Below are 23,117 nucleotides of genomic sequence, written 5' to 3' on the forward strand. Positions count from 1 at the left end.
AAAAGTAAATGTCCTTTGATCATATGGCCTTATTTGACTTTCAACCCTATATTGGCTTAATAATCTTTTAAATTATATTAGTTAATAGTGAACATATAGAAAAATTTATGTCTTTTGTACTCAAGTAGTTTATAATCCTGAGAGATAAGCCATACTAAATAATTACCAAATAACATGGGAGAATATGCTTTGTACCCACTTCTGCTGTATTATGTACATTATTGTGGCTAGCATTTATCTTAGCTGGTAGAATGTGATTGCCTATAAGGAAAGACTGTCTTAGCCACTTGTCTTTCTTATCTGGCACACAGGTCCCTAGTGAGTGTTTGCTAAATAAATAAAAGAATATGGATAGTACTGATAAGATTTCTGAAGGCCACCTAGTATATAGGAAAAGACAAATACGGTAATAATTTTCTCTTCTTCCTTGAAGTGTTTATTTGGAAAGGGGATTTAAAAAAAAATCTCAATACATTCTATTGTTATTAATTTTCAATTCTTTCAAAGTCAAATTAAAAATTCAAGTGAAATAGGGGCCCTGAGATTACCTCTAGGACTCAGAGGTATCCAGCCTTTTGGCATCTCTGGGCCACACTGGAAGAAGAGTTGTCTTGGACTACACATTAAATACACAAACACTAACGAAAACTCATGAGCAAACAAAAAAGGTTTTAAGTAAATTTATGATTTTGTGTCTGACTGCATTCATAGCCATCCTGGGCCACATGCAGCCCATGAGCCTCGGGTTGGACACCCCTGCCTGGATTAACTTTGCCTGGAAGAAGTCTGCCTTTGGATTTAGCTCAATCTGTTTTCCCCCAGATTTTCCCTTCCCCTTTCCTTATGTACTTACAAATTGTCTGAAAGGTAAAACATTTCTTCCACTACTCTTACGCTCCATTACAGTAGGAGAGGTCACATTTCTGTGTGCAATTGTCAGGGCTTGGGAAGTTGTGGGAGATATGGAAAGAGACTGGCAGAAGTTTCTATTCATAGGTTGGGAGATAGCCTGAATTGCGTTACAATCCCACATTTTTAATCCGGAATATTTTGAGGGGGAACGTAATGTTTTGATTAGGATCACTAGATTAGAAGCCCCATAAAAGTAGAAATTTTGGTGTTTTGTACACTGCTGTATTAGACTTAGCACTTAGAATAGATTATGGCATATTGTAGGTACTAAGTGTGTATTTGTTGAGTGGATGAATAGATGAATGAACATGAGCTGAAGTCAGACGCTTGCCCAAACTCTCTCTGAACACCTTGAGTATCCCTCTGATAGATATTTATCATGGACCATCTGTGTAAGATATGGAAGTATGATGGTGACCGTGACAAAGTCCCTGCCCTTATTTTGTCGTCAATCTCAATCCTTATATCCCTTATATACATAAAGTGAGGTGAATATTACTGATGTGAAGATTAAATGAAAGATGTAGTAAAATTCTTAGCACAGGGCTTGGCACATGTAAATGGTAGCTATTACTTCGTTCTACATATTTATTTTTTAAGTTGCTTAAACTCCTTAAGGATATCAGGGGTTTTTTTGTATCTGCAAAAACATCAGTAGTTGTTAAAGTAGTATATATGTTTTGCTTTGTAAATTGTAAAGCACTTATTAAACATTAGGTATTACTTACAAATGATAACATAAATTAGCCATATTGTCCATGTTGTACAATTTTATTCCTAGGAATAAAATATTTTAGGAATATTTAAAAATATTCCTAATAAAATATAGGAAATAAAAATATTTCCTATATGCTGAAATATTTTTAAAAATCTAATATGTGCCTGTTACATCTACTAAGGCAACTTTGAATTCTTGAATTTTCCAAGAGTAAGGCAAAGCCATAAAGTAGAAAATACCTCTAAAGAGCCAGGTTTAATGAAGCCTTAATTGGTCAACTGGACGTTTTTATCTGTCTTCTAAACATTACCCTGGAGCACTGGCTGGTGTGGCTCAGCGGATTGAGTGCTCTCCTGCAAACCAAAAGTTCACTGGTTTGATTTATGTCAGGGCACATGCCTAGATTGCAGGCCAGGTCCCAGCTTGGGGGTGTATGAGATATATCTATCCCTCTCTTTCTCCCTCTCTCTATAAATAAATAAAATAAAATCTTTAAACATCACCCTGGAAGAAAGTAAAGATTCCTTGCATGTTTGTGATAGCAGTATCTACTAAGTGACTAAGAAGTTTTTGTCTGTCATGGATATCACATCTTTCTTCATTGAGTAACTGTATCAGCATTATCTATTCAAAATATTTAATACTAAATGACAAGATACAGTTATCTTTAGATGCAACTAGTTCATGTATTTCAAAGTTTCACTAGTATCCGAATGGTTGTAGGGCAGTTTTGATGTTCAATTGAATAACTTGCAAGAAAGATAATAGGGTAATGTCATATCTTTTTTTAAAATCTTATTTTCCTGTTATCTCCTCTTCCAATCCTTAGGCGAAGAACAAAAACTTGAAGTTAGCTAAATTAGTTAAGTGACTTTTGTTTGTTTTAAATAATTTTCCCACACCCTGGGCAATTTAAAACCATTGTTGAGAATCTCTATTATAAGTAATCAATGAAGAATTTAAGGAGGGCAGATTACACATTGCTGTCTGGAAGCTATAGTGTAACAATCAAGCTATGGAATGTTTGTTTAAGCTGTCCTCATCATTTTTGGATGGTAGTCACCAGATCCCAGGTATGTGACTTGTATTGGGCTTTGTAACCACACTTTGTTGTTGCAATCTGATTTGAACACTTCCAGGAACTTTCTACTTCTCAAATCAAGCCTAAATTCCACTGCCTGACTTTGAAGGCTCTCCATAATTTAGTTTTGTTTTACTTGTTTAACTACATTTTCTATTTCCCATTATCAACTCTCATCTGTTGTCAAGCTACTGTCTCCAAACTCACTTTGGTTAGTTTTGATTTTCTGCACATACACATATACAAACACACACTCTATACTCTACATTCTACTATATTTTCCTTTTCCTATAGTCTCTCTACATCCTACTTTCCTTTAAGGTTGAGTTTATGACCTTCATGGTCTGGGAAGTATTTCCTTGACCCGTTTGACTGTACCCTCTTCTGAAATACTGCAAGCCCGACCAGCTTTATTAGCATTTAAATAAATGCTATCTTTGGTGTTCAGTTTTTTCTCTTGGTCTTATTTCCTGAGCTACATTTTAAACTTCCTGGGAACAAGTTCATACATTCTCTATCTTCTTTTTTTTAACCACAGTACTGACCTTAGGGGAAATTTCAGTAAATATTCATCAACATTTTACCACCAATTCAATCAATAGAAACATAGTTTCTTTCGAAAATGGAAAAGTATCCATTTTCAAAAGAGAGATCTTTTAATTAGCTCTGGGTATATATCAAATAAGTGTAATAAATTGTTTTGTATCAGAGAAAATCTAATGCAAGTAAGTGGTCATTGACACACTTTTTAGTTAGCAGTAACTAAAATTTCAAATGATTTTAAAAATTGAGAATTACATTATGAAAACTGAAAGTCCTAAAATTTTAACTGTTCTGTATCTTCATATTAATTATGAATAGTACTTAAAGTTTACTTCTACAATTTGTACAATGGGAAAATATACATAACGTGTAGTTTATGAATATTACATCTGTATTTTAAGTATATAAATTACAATACTAAGCCCATGCTTTCTACTTCTCCTTTTCATCTTTCATGTTTTGCCGCTTCTAATTTTTTAGCATCATTGAGTTTAGAATCTTAGGTGAGTGCCAGACATCTATGAAGCCAATTGTAGGAAGAACCCATTTTAAGGATCTTCACACGGAGCACCAGAAAATGTATTGAAAATAGTTTTCTATTATTTAAAGAAGAAAAGGGGTGCACTATAAAAACAATAGGTCAGTCTCACACATCAGGAGCCAGAAAGTTTTGTGCACAAGGAATTTTAGTCCATCAAATTTATTGGAACTTGGAAAAAGGTGAAAATGTTTTGCTTCTCTGGAGTTTATATCCTTAAGTTTGGCCCCCCTATGATTTGGAAGAGGACCCTATGATCACAGATATAAAAGATTATGATCATCCCAGAGTACATGGATATATCTAGAATGAACATGCCAATGAGCACAGATAGAAACCTGAGAAAGGGTAGTACATATAAGGTTTTAGGGGGAAATCGGGCAGGCTGACTTTGACTTCTCTAATACTGGGGTGGGAGAGTGGGCCACGAGGGACTACAAAATACAGAAATGGTAGAATACCTGTTTTTGAGATGAAAAAGAAGAGTACTAAAATTGTGACACTTTTAATCTTTGTCCGTGGACGATTCCTGTCCACTTTTACAGTTTAGGTGTTCAGATACCCTGTTTTACAAATCTGACTGGCCATGTTTTTCTCATACATTTTGCAACATCATGAAGAACCACTTAAGCTCTCTTCATGGATTCAAAGTTTTTCCTGTAGGTAGTGGAAGCCACTGATTAATTTTAAGTAGAGGAGTTAAGATGGTCATATTACCATTTTTGATAAATTACTCTTCCTGCAGGGTGAAGAACCACTGTAAGGGAACTAGAGTAAAGGTAGTAAGAACCCATCAATTGAATACATGGAACAGCTATCACCTAAAAATGTAGTCCATGGCCATTTATATGACCTTTAAATTTTGGTTTCAGCTTATGGTGTGTCTTTTTGTAAGAGTGGAACTTCTTAAGACAGAATAGTTTCTTCTAGAAGAGTATTGTGTAATGTGGGAGTTGGAGGTGGCGGGAGGTGTCATGTAGCAAAATCTCCTGGGGGACTTGAACAACATCTCCCTAGATTTTCCCCTTCAATTTGGACCAGAGTGAAAGATTGTTACTGATGAGAATTTGCTTATGTTCTCAGATGGGGGAACCACTGCACTAGAGCATATCTTCTAAGAAGAAAATATTCAAAAGCAGAATAAACAACCACAGAAATGAAACAGAATTTCTTGCAAGTTGATTCTTGTTTGTTATAGAGAGAAATTTTTTAATCACCTGAACTGGTTTTGTTGATAAGCACATTTTAGCATGCCTGTATTTCTGGATAGGTATATTTTTGTCACAGTTCAAATTTGTGGTGCTAGAGAGAAGAAAGTGTCTTCAAAAATGTCAGTCTACTTGCAAAATAAAAAGCACCAATTAATACCATTTTGGTAATGATCACTTTCAGCCTTTTGAGGAAAAAACTAAACTTTTTTCATAACCAAAGTTAAAACAGTATCTGATTACTGTTGGATATTTTTCTTTGGTTTTAAATTCCCCTGTTTTCATAACATGCTCAAAAAAAGGGTTAATCTTGAGACCACAGGTATGGACAGGTCTAGCTAGGTATATGATCTGTTTGGCTGTTTTGCAAGGTGCTATAAATGCTGCCAGAGTGTAATCTGACACCAGGTAGGGCCAAGTGGCCAATGATGGAAAGTGGAGAACAATGTGAAAGAACTGGAATTTCAGGTCTGAGTAGTAATTGCAGGCTGCCCTCAGAGTCATGAAACTGTTCATCTGGGTGTCAGCATAAAGTGAAGTCAGTCAGCCTGTTCTGTCTGATCATATTAATTTTGTGAGGGTTTTTTTTTTTTTTCCTAACATGGTTGAAGCTAAGGTGAACTTATTCAGGTTTCCAAGACCTGCTTCAATTTTGCATATGTCACCAGAAGCCTGACTCTGAGACTTCCTATTTTAAAAAAAAGCACCAGTTTGTGCTTTGTTCACACAAAATAAAACTGCTTTTGAAAAAGTTCTAGATACTTCACTTCCCCTTATCATCCTCATACCCCGCATTTAGAATGAAAGATACCTAAAGCAGAATAACTACTTAAAAGATACTGGTGGTAATGTATATGGTACTTGCATGGATTCTAAGAACATATTTTACAACTTTTAAAATTTTTTCTTAAATTACCAGAATATTAAAAAAATTTAATTTAAAGGTTGGAGTATGGAAACATTTTCTTTTTGAATTAAGTATGATTGTTTCTCTTGTGACATTAACTTGTATTTTTCCCGTTCTATTTTGTATATGGAGTAGATGATTTAGAGAGGGCTATATTTTGAGATATATTTTCCAATTGGTGTCTTTTTTTGTTTGTCTGTTTTCTTATTAGTAGGAACTGAGAAACTACCCTTGTTTGGGGAAGCTGAAATCTGATAATGTACTATAAATACATTATAGTGTGGTTATTGTTTTTCTCCATATCCACAAATTTTTTAATGTAAGGCATAGTAATAGTGTATTTCCAGAACTAGCAGGAAAAATGTAACAAAAAATTTTAAGTATTTTAATGAGTTAAATTGTGGTAACTTTATAAAAAAGGCTTAATAATGTTTCCTTTTCACTTTTTAGGCACAGTAAAGGTAAAGCAATATGGTATGATATGATCGTGCTTGGAAAGAACAATAATGGTAAAACTTTAAGATTTAAGGCAATAATAGAAAAATCTACAAACTCTTGCTTCTGTTGTTCCAGGTAAAAATATGATTAAAAATGATTTAACAGCTTTCAAGAGGTTACATGACTTAGTGTACAGACCATTGCTATAGATATCTGTGTAAGATCTCTAATTTTTCCAGATACTCTGCTAAGGAAAAATACTAACAAAGTTCTGTTAATGTAGATACTGGGTTCTCTCTAGCTTTTGTTACCATCAACTGTCTGTGTGACCTGGGACAAGTCAAGAGTGCTCCAACCCAAATTAATTAGCTGTTCAATGAATGCATTGTTGTAGGTAATTCTTTGATATTTTTCAGATCTAAAATTGTGTAATGTATACTTTTAGAATAGGCAGGCCCTTGGAAGATTGTACAGAATTTTATTTTGATACCATGATTTATTATTTTCATTTCTGCTAGGAGCTAATATGAAGCATTCTAGTATTTTAGAAAACGAATCAAAAGGCCTAACTATGGTCTATTATATAAGAATTCCAGTCATTACATTTTATGGGTTTATTGCTTTCTTCTCATTTAAATAGCTTCTTTCTCTCACTTTTCTAATTCTATTGTCTCTAATTTCTGTTGTGTTTCTTTTAATGTAATCTTTTTTCCAAATATACCTACTTTTCTTAAAATAGGTATGTTGATATGTTGAGAAGGTACTTAGCATCTGTGGTTACTACAGAATTCCAGTTCTCTACATACTCCCAACCCTATAAATTTATACACATGTAAATATATTCATTTTTACACACACACAAACACTTTCTGAATACTTCATTAGAGGTAGTCATTCAACCACCCTGTTGCTCTAAGCTGGTGAATTTTACCTTCTCTGGGCCAGAATTGTCTTATCTAAAGCCCTTTTGCTTTTTTGTCTGTTTGGTTCTTTTTATTTATCGAATTTTCTATTGAGTATCGTAATTTGGTGGCCTAGTAGCTTCCAAACAGTAGCAATGATTTTTTAAATATAGTTATGAATTAATAGGCTTTTACACCCTGTGTTTAAAACCCTTTTAAGAAAACCTAAATAGCTTTCAATCAGGGATTGAGAAAGTAAGCATTAGAAATATTAAAAACTGATATTGATTTTATAATATCTGAAATCTTTTATAATAAACACAAATTAACCATTTGAATTGGTTGTAGTAGCCAGTGTGGCTTGTTCAGGGTTTTGTGTTTACAATCAGTACATTCATTTTGTTTGGAGCAGACACACAGTGGAACTCTGTTAAAGAGAAGCTTGCCAGGGTGAGGTCCTAGCCCTGAAGCACCTAGGTTTATCAGAGTTGTCAAGTTTTTAGGCACTGGAATAGAATTATGCTCATGTTGGTAATGGGCTCTGGTGTTCTTTGTTGGATTCTGGCAAATAACTGTGGTAAAGGAAACTCCCAGGGAGTGTGGAAGTCAGACCTTAAGGAATAATCAGTTACCTGGCATTCACCTGTTACATATCTCTTGCACTATACTTAGACTATAATGAAGCTAATTTTTAATTGAGTAACATTTATATGCCAGGCATTCTGCATATGCCTTTTGCATCTCATCTTCATAGCAACTCTAGATTTTGGTCTTATTCCATTTTATAAAATGAGGAAACTGTGGCTCACACCTATTTTGCAGAAAGAGGAGTCTGAAACTATGTTAATCGTCCAAGGTCACAATGCAGAATATTCAAACCCAAGTGGTCTGACTCCCGTGGAAACGGAGTCATACCACTTCGGTTTGAATATTATGTGCTTTTGTTTTTCTTGTTTTACTGTTTTATCTTAAGTCTGGAGCTTATTTGGGTGATAAGAAGCTAGGAATCTTATTGCTGAGGCATTCCTCTGGAATGTCTCCTTGAAAAATAAGAATATGGTCCTGACCCAGTTAGAAGGCATGAGAACTTGGTAGGGAAGTTTTTATTATTTGGAAGATGCCCAACTAGATGAACTGTCAAACTGTGCAAATTAGTTAACTGTTTATGACTTTGTGTTGAATGAACAATTTTCACTTTTTTTTCCTACTTTTTAAAGACTGACCTTTGAAAATAAAATATATTTGAAAACTATTAACACAGCAGAGTGTTCCCAAATAATAATATATAGCTAACAGTAAATTTAAACAAATTTTAAATATACCGAAGACCTTATAATTTGTCAGAATAAAGCAGAGGCCTTTTTTCTCCTCAGTCTGAGTATCCACGTTTATCCATACAAGATCAACGTTGAGGAATAAAATGATAAGTTCAGTTTTGGACATGTTTTAGACACATTGAATTTGAGGGACACTGAGATGGATTTATCTAATAGTATAGTGAGTGGATTTGGAGATCAAGAGCTGAATTAGAGATGGAGATTTGTTTTTTTCCCCATGTAACATAATATTTACTTAGAAATCTACGTTCCAAACTACCAAGTATAAACTACTGGGTATATTTAATGGCAAGGCTATATACACTGTAGTCATGGAGAGAGTCCTAATTTAGAGGATGAGGATTCTAATTGTAGTTCTTTTGTGCTTTTGGGAACAGAGACTCAGTTTACTCATGATAATTTCAATCATTAATCTAGATGTTCACACCCATCTAAAACACAGGGGCTTTGTTATTTAAATACCTCTAATATGTATAGGTGATACCACTGGATCAGAAATCAGAAAATTTCTTCCCAAGAACCACCTTTGGTGCCATTGGTTACATACTGATTCAGAGAAGATGAAGAGCAAAAAGGAGAAAGAGTGAAAAAAGACAGTGTCAAAGGGCTAATTAAATCCATTGAAAGAGTTCAAGAGCTTTTCTTTACTGACACATTTTCAGTTTATGAACGTCTATATAGAAATGAACAAAAGCTACCAGAGTAAAGGTGTCTCTATCCTAACAATGGCTTAGTGAAAATGGGCAGTCATTTTAGTTTTGGATTATTGCTCTTTGTTGTGAGGTATATGTTGATTACTTGTTCTTAGTTTTGAGATTTGAAAAAATCATTAAAGCACAGTAGCAGTGTACAATTGCTGCTAAGAAAAAGTACGCAATTGCAGTGGAAAAGAAAGTGAAACTTAACTTTACATAGATGTGTTCACATTCACCGTTAGTACAGTGTCACTTTGTATTTGCTAACAAATGGATTTTGGAGTAGTTTTTGGAATTTAGCTTTTTGCAGAAAACTTCTGAATTAGGATAATGGTTTCGTCATTATCAAAAGTACTACAGTCATTGTTTATAAATAATATATGTAAAAATAGCTTATATATCTAACAATAGATTTTTAAAACAGTATATCATTAATATAATTATTTTTGTTATTACTGTGGGCAACACAGTTTTCATAGGTACAGAAGAACTTTTATTTATTTTTATTTTTAATTTTTTAAATTAAATTTATTAGTATGGCATTGTCTAATAAAGTTATATGGGTTTCAGGTATATAATTCAGAAGAAATTTTAGACAACGGTTACTTATCCAGAAAGTCCAGAAGGGTTTTGCTCTAATTATCTTGATACCTGGCACATTGCTTTGCAAATAATAGGCACTCAGACATTTTTTCAATTGAATTAGGGGACAGTTTTCAAATGTGAGACAATGTACAAGTGATGCTAACTTTGAGGCATGGATAGTAAAAGCTATATTTTTGAAGGTCCTTATAGGTCAAGGCATGGAGGTTAGGAACCTTTGTGAAAGAAATGGCATTTCAGTTGTACATTGAAGAGTGGAAAAGATGAGAATGGGTGCTGAGAATTAGAACCGGTATTCCTGGAATGTGAATAACAAGTTGAGAAGGGAGGCAAGAAATAACTATGGTTTGTGTAGGCCCACAAGGAAGCAAACAGTATAGAAGAATTGGATTGGGGGATTAAATGAAAGATGATAAGTAATGTTTGACTAAGGTCAATGTATGTCTTATGTTTATATCTCTGTCATCAATTCAGGTCAAAGCATTTTATTTTCCCCTTTAGATATGGTGCATTGCTCAAAAACTACCTGAATGTTCTAAAAATACCCAATGTTACAGTTAACTCATTAAAAGGGGTGGAGTAGGTGAATGTGGGAAACTGCTGGGTTAGAATTTAGTCAGTAGAAATATCACCTGAATTGAATTATTAACCCTTATATTATTTCAATATTTAGTTAGGGAAATCAGGGTGTAATCCATGATTACTCCTAGCATACAGGACATATATAGGGAATTGGCTTTACTGAAATTTGGAAATCCAGTATATGATTTGGCTAGCACATGCTAGCTAGATTTAAGTTTTCAGGGAAACTCATTTACCAGCTCAGTTTCATTCCTGAACTTGTCTCTTTAAAATTAAATTGTAAATGCTGTTTCAAAGAACTAGATATTACTTAATGTGATATATTTTTATACCTTTGTCTTTTCATTCTCATTTATGGCCATAACCATATTATACAATATTTAATAAAATTAAGATAAACTTCTAAATTAAAATTTCCCTTTTACATTTGATCACAGTGGTAATTTTTTTTTTAAATAGGCAAGCATCTTTGGAAGGTACTTTTTAAGCATTTCTCCTTCCACTGTGAAATTGTTTTCACTCTTGAGTTGCGCTTCTGTTTTTCTACCATTGTAAAGTGCAGTTCTTTGCATGTTCTAATTTGCCATGACGTGGTCAAGTGCTGTTTCCTTCCTGTTGCTTGCAAGCCTGTGCTAGAGATAAGGATAGATTTCAGTGCATTAAAAAAGAAGCCACTGAAGACAGGCTTAAGCATGGTAAAGCATTCTACGTATCAGAAACCTTTTTAAAGAACAGAAAGAGTGGGCTTTAATTCCTGCTTATTTTTAAAAGCTCATAAAATAGTACTTATTAAACTTTAAATGTATTAGATTTTTAAATGCTTATATATTAGGGCTAATTAGGGATACTGTGTAAATGTTTCTATTAAAGCAAAATAGACATTATGAAATTACTTATGGAGTAGCATTTCCTTTGCATGTGGTTTACTGGGTTAGTGGAAAGAAGAAAATATGTTGTTTACTGTAATTATAAACCTAGTTATTGCTGGGTAATTAGATGTATATTTTTAAATATTCGGTACTTTAACAGTAGTTTAACTGGAGGGAAGGGAGAATAGCTTCATTTTCAGTAATGAGAGGTGATTTTTATCTCAGCAGGAATGAAATGTTCAAAGAAAATATGTATGTAACTTTTTTTTTTAAGCTCATGTTCATTAGTTCTGTTGATTTTGTTTAAAAACATTAACAAAAATACTTTGGAGACACTGCCCTCCGTATCAGTTGTTATATTCTAAGTGGGTATGATTGCTTTTTTGTAACTAACTTAAGCTTTTGTTTTTTCAGGCCAAGAAGTTCTAGAGAAGAAAATTGTCAGAAAAATTGCCTCAGTTTGAATATAGTACCAGAAAATTTGAAGACCTTTCCTAAAGAAAACAAGGAAATTTGAAGTACCTTCCCTAAAGAAAATCTGGGTATACAATAACTTCACAGACTTAGCTGGGTTTTTTTGTTTTGTTTTTAACACAAATTGTCACTGGATTCTGCTGCCTGATACTTGAACCTGTTTGGAATTTTTCTCATGTGGATCTAAGAGGAATGCTTTATTATGGCTGCTGTTGTCCAACAGAACGACCTAGTATTTGAATTTGCTAGTAACATCATGGAGGATGAACAACAGGTATGAGACCTAGAAAAAAATTGGATTTTAATAAATTTATTATAATTTCTCCATTTGGATCAGAATTTACTTTAAAAGACAGTAGGAGAAACTTTATTAATGTAAAAATTTAGATAATAAAATTTTGTAAGTAATTGTATCTTAAGTTTTAAGTACTTGATAATTCGTTGAAGAATCTTACCTTAGCTGTGATGTCGTAATAAGGAAGTAATGCTTTTGGAGTTAGGTTTGTTTTTCTGTAAAATGAGACTTACATACCTTAAGAAATTATTTGAAAAGTTTTAGAAGACATACTAACAGACATGTAAATTTTTTTTATAGTGTGTGATCTGTTGGAATAGTTGCTTGCAGTTATACAGTTTTAATATATGTGATTAATTAATATTTATAATCTTAGGCTATTTTTTCAAACCAATGAAAAGATGTTAGCAGTCCCATAATCATACATCATTTCAGTTCAAAGCGTGTGTCTCTGAGGAAATTACTTTACTTCTTTAGATCTAGATTTCATCATCTTTTTAATGAGGGGATTGAACTGAAGAATTTCTAAATTGGCTTTATTGAATTTATACTTTATTGAATGAAGATGTACAAATTACTGTTTCTGGAATGTAAAAAGGATCCAAGAGATATTAAGAAAAGGGTCTCAGTTAATTGTAGCCCCCCTACATGCCCCTTCTTTGGGCAGGAGTAGGTGAGAGATTTTTTGGACTTTATAATTTACTTCATTTAAAAGAGGTTATATGGGACATGATGTGGGAGAAATAGTGTGTTAGACTTAGTATACTGGGAAAAATATTTTGAGGATCAGTAGGTTTAAAATATGCCTAGTATAGTTGATTTATATACTGAAATAAGCCTAATTTCAAATACCTATCTTTAATAGATCAATGATAATATGTTATGCTTTTATTCTAGAAACAGTTACTGCAGGTAATAAAATTGATTCTTACTTTTGGCAGGGCATTACAGTTTCTTAGCTATTGTATCATCCATTGAAGTGACAGGATTTAAAAAAAAATTATAAATAAACCTCCAGAAGACCAGAATTTGGATTAAGGTGCCTTAAAATCAAGATGAGGTTTTGGTAGGATGCAAAAAGTTTGAGGGAGAGGATTGCTTGGTCCCAATTAAAAATATATTAATAGTTATATGGATTTAATCTAAAGATAATAGAAAAGATATTTTAGGGAGGAGAAAGTGTTTTGAATTTGTTATAAAGCAGGACATTTCTGTATATGTTAAGGTTTGAAAACTGTTTACTCTGAAGCCCTTTTAGATGAAAGATCCCAGGCTTGATGTGGTGAGGTTTGTTCTCGGGATGTGGCTGCAGAGGAGAAAGCTATAAGCCACTCACTGTTACGCTCCAGCGTAGTGGCTTTGACACACTTTTGACCATGAGAAATACATTTCACATTATGGTGCAGAATTTATACATGTGTCTATATAGCCTTAAAAAAGTTTTGTAAAATAATACTTAACCTTACTATGTATGATGCACTTAATTTATCATGGAGAGGTTACTAATGTGTTTGAATAGGGAGATAGTGCTCTTAGCTTAACATCGTAATGTGCACATATGTGTATTATTTCAAGTTATTTATTTCTGTCTAACAAAAGGAATATATATTAGCTTTGTGCAAGTAGTATTATAAGGACTTTACAAATATTAAATATATGAGGCAATTGTTATTATCCATATGTTACCATGAGGAAGTTGAGACCTGGAGAGGTTAAGTGACTTGCTTGAAACCATACAGCTAGTAAGTATTGGAGCTGCATTTGAATCCAAGAAGTTTGACTCTCATTAATAATGATGAACACTCTTGCAACGATATATGCCAATCTTAACTGTATTATAATCAGTGTCAAAAATGTTTGGAACTATTGGCCAGGTTTAGAGTTCTTCAGTCTTTGGCACAGCAAACTTAACTGATTCATATGGGAGTGAGATCCCATAGTGTCCATCTTATTAGCATCTTATCTATGTAACCTGTACTTCCACTTCCTTGTTTGTTTGCTTGTTAAATTTGCTTTTAACTTAAAAATAATATGTCAATTATAATAGAAGTCACCTTATATGAGGTCTATCCAGAAGGTATCCGGCCATGTAACATGAAAAATAGAGACATTTATTGAAGAAGATACAGGTTACAAAAAACATCGTACATATGACAATGATGTCTCAGTCCCCTTCAGAGTTAGGTACCTTGGGACCTCACCCAGTTCTCCCAGTCACCATCAGCTGCCCCATCATATTTTCCTGAATCTCATCTACAGTTTGAAATCTCTTCCCTTTCTGAAAAGGTGATTTTAGTTTTGGGAAAAGCCAGAAATCGCAGAGTGCCAAATCTGGGCTGTAGGAAGGCTGAGTCATCTGGGTGATTTGATGTTTCTACAAAAACTAAATCATCTGAATAGTTTCTGTGGATGAATGTTCAAGCTTAACACAAAATTTGATGCAGATTTGTTGCTCTGCTCACTCAGTCATTTTGAATGCTATGGCCACACAGTACACATGCTCACTCAACATCTATGTACTCCACCCACTATCTAGTACAGTGAAGTCATCATTGTTCACGCATGCGCATACCAGTCCACTCACCTTAGCTGCTAGGTTACATTGGATGCCACACAAACGATTCTCCTTATATTAACAATGGCTAGACTTTTTCTGGACTAACCTCATGTGATATTATGTAAAATAGTGGAAGTCCCTCTTCCTCCTCACTTCTTAATTCTATTTTTCCCCCAAAGATACCAGTTTTGGCTCTTTGATGGTTAATTTTTTTTTAGACAAAGGCCTAAACAAAAGAACAATGTACACACATACAAATCTATACCCAGAGGTTGTTTTTAAGGTACAAATGAAAGTTTGCCAAACTGCTTTTTGTCACTTGTTTGTTTACACTTAATGTTACCATTTTTTTTTTCACCTGGTGGATGGATCACTTTTTATTTTACTGTCTTTCAGTATTTTACTGTTATAAACAATACTGGAATAAACATTCTAGTTTGGGTATGATTAAGAGCTCAGATATTGGAGTTGGTTGGAACCTGGGTTTGAATCCTTGTCTCACTTCTGTGACGTTGAGCAAGTTTCTTATCCTCTCTGTTCCTTGGCTTCCTTATCTACAAAATGAGGATGATAATAACAGACTTAATATTACAGGGTTGTTGTGAGGATTAAATTAGTTGATGTATGTAAAGCTCTTAGAACCATGTTTGGTACATAGCTAATATTTACTGAGCACTATCAGTGTGTGTGTGTATAATTATGTACAATAGTATATTTTTGCATACCTGTATGATTATTTCTATAGGACTTTTAAAAGTAAATTTACTAAGTTTGCTAAAAGCACAAACATACTATCAAGTCATTCTTCAAAAAGGCTGTATCAGTTTCTACTACCACCATTACTGTATTTCCTAAAACATCACTAATAGAAATTTTATTTTTTCTTTTTGGTCTTTGCTGGTGAAAATTACATTTCACTGTTTTAATTTGCCTTTCCTTGACTATTAGCAGTGAGGTTGTTGAATTGTTAATTATAACTTTTTCTTTTGAATTTCCTTCAAATTACTTATTAATATCCTTTTGCCCAGTAGCTTTTTTTTATATATTATGACTATTACATCCATATCATTGTCTTCCAATTCATTGTACAGTTAATGGTTGACTCTCTTTTTGTGGCTGATATTTTGTCCCTATCTGATTTTACCTTTTTGGTGTCTATTAAGCTTTTCTTACCTAAAATTATTAAATATTCTTTTTATATTTTCTTCTAGCATGTTTTATATGTTTAATTCCTCAGTTCAGATGAAATCTACTTGTGTAAAGTATAATATATAAGGATCTGATGATTCTCCTCTTCCACAAATGAGGATTCTGGCCCTTCTCCGCTTACTGAATATTCTGTGCTTTTTACAGTAATACTGCCACCTTTATTATATACTAAATTACCATATGTATAGACTTCAGTTTTGAACTTGATAGTATATTCTGTTTCCTTTCATTGTTTTTGTATTGTGCCAATATCATACTGCTTTCATAAGTATCACTTTATAGTCCTATATTAGTTTGATTGGTTGGTTCTTTCTAAAATCACTGTTTGAAGGTACCAGATTAGAATATATTTCCTGTTTTCAGTTATGGTCTGTGGTTATAACTGTAGTTGTCTAAGGAAACTGACACCATTAATATCTGGGTGCTACCATCTTGGTCATTTTCCTTTATGTCAATTCATACTCTTTTCAAAATTGCTTGGAAGAAATCCTTTGGGCAGGATTTGGGGGGTGGGAATTTGAAAAGGAAATATCAACATTATTGGTGTTGACAAGCCACCTCAAAGTCTGTTTTTTGCTGTCTGTTACAGACTGGGAATATTTGTACCTGAGAATGAGGAAGGTACTTCTGTGGGAGAGCGAAACTGTCAGTATTGAATTGCAGTAAACTCTTACTTGAAGGTTTCTCAGTTTGACCTTATTGAACAGGTGTATTTGCTTGGTGAGTGTATGAGAATAAGAAGGAAGCTGAAGGCTGTGGATAAGAGTTCTAGAGAGAAGGAAACTTGACTATATGCTCAAATATCCCAGAATTTAATTTAATGAAAAACAACTGGTTGTTTAGTGCTTTTTATAACTTTGATATATCATTACATCATGTTTTTTTCAGTTATTAGTCCTAAGTAGAACTTAGCAAATCATATTTATGTCTAATAGACTTAGCTCACTAGTGAAAGCCTTAATGGCATGCTTGGGAAAGTGAAACAAGTATTTTTAGAGAATCTCATAATATAAGAAGGTGGTCTTATGACATTCTTTCCTTTTTTTTTTTTTTTGGTACTTACACTGCATTTTATTTTTTTATTTTATTTTTTTTAATTTTTATTGTTATTCAATTACAGGAGAGATTATGCTAAGTGAAATAAGCCAGACGGTGAGGGACAAATACCATATGATCTCACCTTTAACTGGAACATAATCAATAGAAGAAAAAAGCAAACAAAATATAACCAGAGACATTGAAGTTAAGAACAATCTAACAATAGCCAGGGCGGGGGGGGGGGGGGACAGTGGGAAGAGGGGATTACAGGAACTACTATAAAGGACACATGGACAAAACGACATTCTTTCCTAAGGTGTGAATTGGCTTGCACTGACCACCGATTCCTAGGGGCTAAAGGGTAAACAGTGCCTTTTTGTTGTTTTTTAACAAGCTGCCTGGTAATTCTTTTTTTTTAAATTATATTTCATTGATTATGGTATTACACTTGTCCCAATTTTCCCCCTTTGACACTCCACCCAGCACTCTACACTCCCTCAGGCAATCCCTACAACATTGCTCATGTCCATGGGTCAGCCATATGAGTCCTTTGGCTACTCCCTTTCTTATACTGTACTTTACATCCCCATGACTATTCTGTACCTACCAATTTGTACTTATTAATCCCTTTACCTTTTCACCCATTGTCCCACATCTGCCTCCCCTTTGGCAACCATTAAAACATTCTTCATATCTAAGTGTTTGTTTCTGTTCTGCTTGTTTGCTTAATTTTTTGTTTTTTTTTTAGATTCATTTGATGGATATGCATTTATTGCCATTTTACTGTTTGTAGTTTTGATCTTCTTTTTCTTAAATAAGTCCCTTTAACAATTCATATAATAGTGGTTTGGTGATGATGAACTCTTTTAGCTTTTTCTTGTCTGGGAAGCTCTTTTTCTGCCCTTCAATTCTAAATGATAGCTTTGCTAGTAGAGCAATCTTGGTTGTGGGTCCTTGCTCTTCATGACTTTGAATATTTCTTGCCAATCTCTTCTAGCCTGCAAATTTTCTTTTGAGAAATCTGCCTACAGTCTTATGGGAACTCCTTTGTAGATAACTAACTGCTTTCCTCTTACTGCTTTTAAGATTCTCTCTTTATCTTTAACCTTTGGCGTTTTAATTATGATGTGTCTTGATGTGGGCCTCTTTGCATCCATTTTTTTTAGGACTCTCTGCTTCCTGGACTTGCACATTTATTTTCATCACCAAATTAGGGAAGTTTCCTTTCATTATTTTTTTCAAATAGATTTCCAACTTCTTGCTCGTTCTCTTCTCCTTCCAGTACCCCTATGATGCAAATGTTGGTATGATTAAAATTGTCCCAGAGGCTCCTTACACTGCCTTCGGTTTTGTTGGATTCTTTTTCTTCTTGCTGTTCTGATTGGTTGTTTTTGCTTCCCTATGTTCCAAATCATTGATTTGGTTCTCTTCTTCATCCATTCTACTGTTTTTTCCCTGTAAATTATTCTTTATTTCAATTAGTGTATATTTCATTTCTCACTGGGTCTCTTTTATGCTGCTGGGGTCCTCACTAATTTCCTTGAGCATCCTTATAACGAGTGTTTTAAACTCTGCATCTGGTAGATTGCTTATCTCTATTTCATTTAGCTCTTTTTCTGGAGATTTGATCTGTCCTTTCATTAGGGTCATGTTTCTTTGTCTCCTCATTTTGGTATCCTTCTTGTGTTTGTTTCTATGTATTAGGTAGAGCTGCTTTGACTCCATATCTTGGTAGTGTGACCTACTGTAGTAAGTGTACTATAGGGTCCAGTGGCACAGCCTCCTCTATCACCCAAGCTGGGTACCCAAGGTGTGCCTTCTATGTGGGCCGAGTACACCCTCTTCTTGTAGTTGAACCTTGGTTGCTGTTGGCAGGTAAATGGGAGGGATTTACCCAGGCCAGTCAGCTGCCAGGACTGGCTGTGACCACTGACTACCAACTTCTGCCCTCTATGGAGGCCAGTGCTCACTCCACAGAGCAGGACTTACTTCATCAGGGCTCTGGTGACTGTGAGTCCACCCCTTGAGTGTGTCAGTTGTGGAGGTGGTTGGGTGGTGGTGCTTCAATATGGTCTCTAGCTCTTCACTGGGTACGCTGGCTCTTGGGTTTCTCAGAAGGTGCAGACCAAGGTCAGCTCCCATATGTGTGCTATCTGAGGCCACTTGATATAAGCTATAAAGTGATTTATAGATCTGCTACTTGTGCTTGGCTTGGAGGTGCCCAAGCATGGCCAGGTTGTGAACCATGCCAGCTGCTGCTAGTGCCAGGCCTGGGGCCACTTAGCAAGAGGTATAGTGGCTCACAGAGGCCAGCTGCTGCTCCTTTGAGAGGATTTAGGAAGATCTGAAGCTTGAGTGAAGAGAAGCCATTCATATGGAAAAGCCACTGTTAATTGCTTGTGTGGGCCTATAAGTTGGGTGGGGCAGAGCCTCAGGGACTCATGCGTGGGGTGACAGTGGGATCCAGGTTGATGGAATCTTAGATATGGTGCCCACTGCTCTGTGGCTTTGTGCAGGGAGGGCTCACAATAGGAACCATGGCCTCTGCCAGCAGTTCTTTCTGGGAGAAAGCTATCTTCTAGCTCTGGCCCTGGTGCCAGACACTTCAGTTCCTCCTTGTATGCCACTGATGTCTTTCAAGCTGTTTCCTCAGTGCTAGAGCTCAGAGAGAGTGAATATTAGTAAATCTGTGCAAGGACCCTTTAAGAGGAACTGCTTGGGAATCTAGCAGTTTATTCCACAGACTCAGTCCCCATTGGTTTTTATGTCCACAAGTTGTGGGGACTTATCTTCCTGGCACTGGAAACCTGGTAGAGGGCTTGGTGTGGACCTGGGACTCCTCACTCTGGAGATATCCCTCCTGATTTTTATCCACCACACATGGGTATGGGATCAGTCTGGTCCATGTCTCCGCATCTTTGCCCCTCCTACGAGTCAGGGTGGATGTGGTTTCTTCTTTAATTCCGTAGCTGTAGGACTTCTATTCAGCCCAGTTTTTGATGGTTCTGAGTGATGGTTCTTCTGTAGTTTAGCTATAATTTTGACGTGGTTGCACAAGGAGGCGAGGCGTGCTTACCTAGGCCAGGGGTATCAAACTCATTTTCACTGGGAGTCACATCAGCCTTGCGGTTGCCTTCAAAAGGCCAAATGTAATTTTAGGACTGTATAAATGTACTTACTCCTTAAATAGGGGCAAGGAGCTCAGCACTCCTGCTGTGTAGAAACAAAGTGCCAGGCTGGATAAAACAAGGTAGAGGGCTGGATTCAGCCCATGGGCCTTGTGTTTGCCAGCTGTGACCTAGGCCATTATCTTGGAGAATCTCTCCCAGTAATTCCCATGCAGTGTTAAAGAATCACTACTCAGTAGCCAAGATGGAGGCGTAGGTAGATACACTGTGCCTCCTCGCACAACCAAAAGAAGGACAACAACAAATTTAAAAACAAAAAACAACCAGAACTGACAGAAAATCAAACTGTATGAAAGTCCAACAACCAAGGAGTTAAAGAAGAAACATTCAACCGGATCGGTAGGAGGGGCTGTGACAGGCAGCCAGGCAGAGAGGACTTACAGCAAGGTGGCAGCTATAGGGCCAGGGTGGACAAGGCTGCAGCTGGCAGACCCAGCAAGGCGGCGGATTGCAGACTGGGTGGTCCCATGTTCATGTGCAGATAAACTGGGAAGAACAACTGGGGAGCAAGACAGATGGCGCAACCCAGAGTTTCAGTGCGGAGAAATAAAGCCTCAAACTTCTGATTGAAAATACGTGGCGGGGGGCGGGGGGGTGAGTCAGCAGCGGGATAAATTCCCAGCCTCACAGGAGAGTTTGTTGGAGACCAACGGTCCTTGAACGTACACAAGCCCATTCACCCAGGAATCAGCACCAGAAGGGCCCAAATTGACTGTGGATAGCCAGGGAAGTGACTGAAAACTGGCAGAGAGTGGAGCAAGCAGCACTGTTCCCTCTCGGATCCCTCCCCCACATACAGTGCCACCACGTAGCGAGGTGGGTTGCCCCACCCTGGTGAACACCTAAGGCTCCACCCCTTACAGGCACAGATGAGACCAAAAAAAATGGCCCAAATGAAAGAACAGATCAAAGCTCCAGAAAAAATACAACTAAGCAATGAAGAGATAGCCAGCCTATCAGATGCACAGTTCAAAACACTGGTAATCAGGATGCTCACAGAATTGGGTGAATATGGTCGCAAATTAGATGAAAAAATGAAGGCTATGAAGGCTATGCTAAGTGAAATAAAGGAAAATATACAGGGAATCAACAGTGACGGGAAGGAAACCGGGACTCACATCAACAGTGTCGATCAGAAGGAAGAAAGACACATTCAGCCAGAACAGAATGAAGAAACAAGAATTCAAAAATATGAGGAGAGGCTTAGGAACCTCTGGGACATCTTTAAATGTTCCAACATCTGAATCATAGGGGTACCAGAAGGAGAAGAACAAGAGCAAGAACTTGAAAATTTACTTGAGCAAATAGTGAAGTACTTCCCCAATCTGGCCAAGGAAATAGACTTCCAGGAAGTCCAGGAAACTCAGAGAATCCCAAAGAAGTTGGACCCAAGGAGGAACACACCAAGGCACATCATAATTACATTAGGCAAGATTAAAGATAAGGAGAGAATCTTAAAAGCAGCAAGAGTAAAGGTGACAGTTTACCTACAAAGGAGTTCCCATTACACTATCAGCTGATTTCTCAAAAGAAACCTTGTAAGCAAGAAGAAGGGGCTAGAAAGAAGTGTTCAAAGTGGTGAAAGGCAAGGATCTGCATCCAAGATTACTCTATCCAACAAAGCTATCATTTAGAATGGAAGGGCAGATAAAGTGCTTCTCAGATAAGGTCAAGTTAAAGGAGTTCATCATCACCAAGCCCTTATTATACGAAATGTTAAAGGGACTTATCTAAGAAAAACATGATAAAAAATATGAACAGTAAAATGCCAGCAAACTCACAGTTATTAATAACCACACCAAAAGCAAAAACAAAAGCAAACTAAGCAAACAACTAGAACAGGAACAGAATCACGGAAATGGAGAACACATGGAAGGTTATCATTGGGGGAGTGGGAGGGAGAGAGGTGGGGAAAAGGTACAGAGAATAAGTAGCATAAATGGTAGGTAAAAAATAGACAGGGGGAGGTTAAGAATAGTATAGGAAATGTATAAGCCAAGAACTTACATGTATGAACCATGGACATGAACTAAAGGGGGGGAATGTGGGTGGGAGGGGGTATGCAGGGTAGAGGGGAATAAAGGGGAAGAAGTGGGACAACTGTAATAGCATAATCAATAAAATATATTTAATAAAAAAAAGGAATGACTACTCAATGTAACAGAGGTAAGCCCGGAGTGCTGTGGATACAGAGAATGGGGCCTTTGACTGCATTGCACCTTAGGTAAAGCTTTACCCTGGATGTTAAATTTGTATTGAATCTGAAGGAAGATCCAGTTTATCTGGCAGGTGAAGTGTTTTAAAACAGTACAATGTACCATAACTTTTGATGGATTCCTATTGACTGTATAATCAACCTAGACACCTTAACTTATGCTTAAAAGCTTTTCATAGGGTGACTATCTCATGCTCTTTTTGTACTACATTAATTTTGCTAGCCTACTGTATAATTTTCCCAAATACTTTACTGTTTCCCCATTGTTTGATCTCCCACATTCATACCTGTTACCTGTTTAAGTTCTACTCATCTCTCAAGATCTTGGGACAAAACCTACTTATTACAGAAATTTATCCTAAAATCATCCTTTCAGGAATTAACAACTTTATCCTGTTGTTTACATATTATTGTGAGTGTCACACGTTTGCCATGTTAGATTTTTATCTATATACGTTACTAATTTCCAAAGATAAGTGCTAAACTACTTGAAGAAGGGGAATGCCTCTTTCCCCCTAATATCTCCCAAAATATTTAACATCATTTATAATACATTTATTGGTTGAGTCCTCTTAAAGATTTTTCTTCTTCCTCTTGCTACTTTTGGTAAAATGATGTGGGGTATATATATGTGCTCAGTTATGGCCCTTATCATATCAGAAGACCTTTGAATGGTGAGAGGTGATGCCATGCCCACAACCTTCTTGACTACAGTATATGTTTTTCTGTGAGCTATTTGTCCACCTTTTCACTTAGTGCATGGACAATGTGGCCTTATCACTATAGTTCCAAGACCAGAAACATATTC

At 35.9% G+C, this 23,117-nt stretch overlaps 1 protein-coding gene across 11 annotated transcripts in view; it reads left to right on the forward strand.

The window, feature by feature from the left end:
• ELF1 (E74 like ETS transcription factor 1) overlaps positions 1-23,117 on the forward strand; it is a 134,347-nt gene that overhangs the window by 63,902 nt on the left and 47,328 nt on the right. For 7 of the 11 annotated variants that reach the window (XM_045202031.3, XM_045202082.3, XM_024569261.4 and 4 more), the window contains one exon: positions 11,748-12,081. In XM_045202031.3, the coding sequence (XP_045057966.2) occupies positions 12,010-12,081 (72 nt within the window). In that variant the 5' untranslated portion in view covers positions 11,748-12,009. The other 4 variants (XM_045202049.3, XM_045202053.2, XM_045202039.3 and 1 more) reach the window with 4 other exon arrangements.

The sequence above is a fragment of the Desmodus rotundus genome, chromosome 13 (genome assembly GCF_022682495.2).
Source record: "Desmodus rotundus isolate HL8 chromosome 13, HLdesRot8A.1, whole genome shotgun sequence".
NCBI classification, from domain to species: Eukaryota; Metazoa; Chordata; class Mammalia; order Chiroptera; family Phyllostomidae; genus Desmodus; species Desmodus rotundus.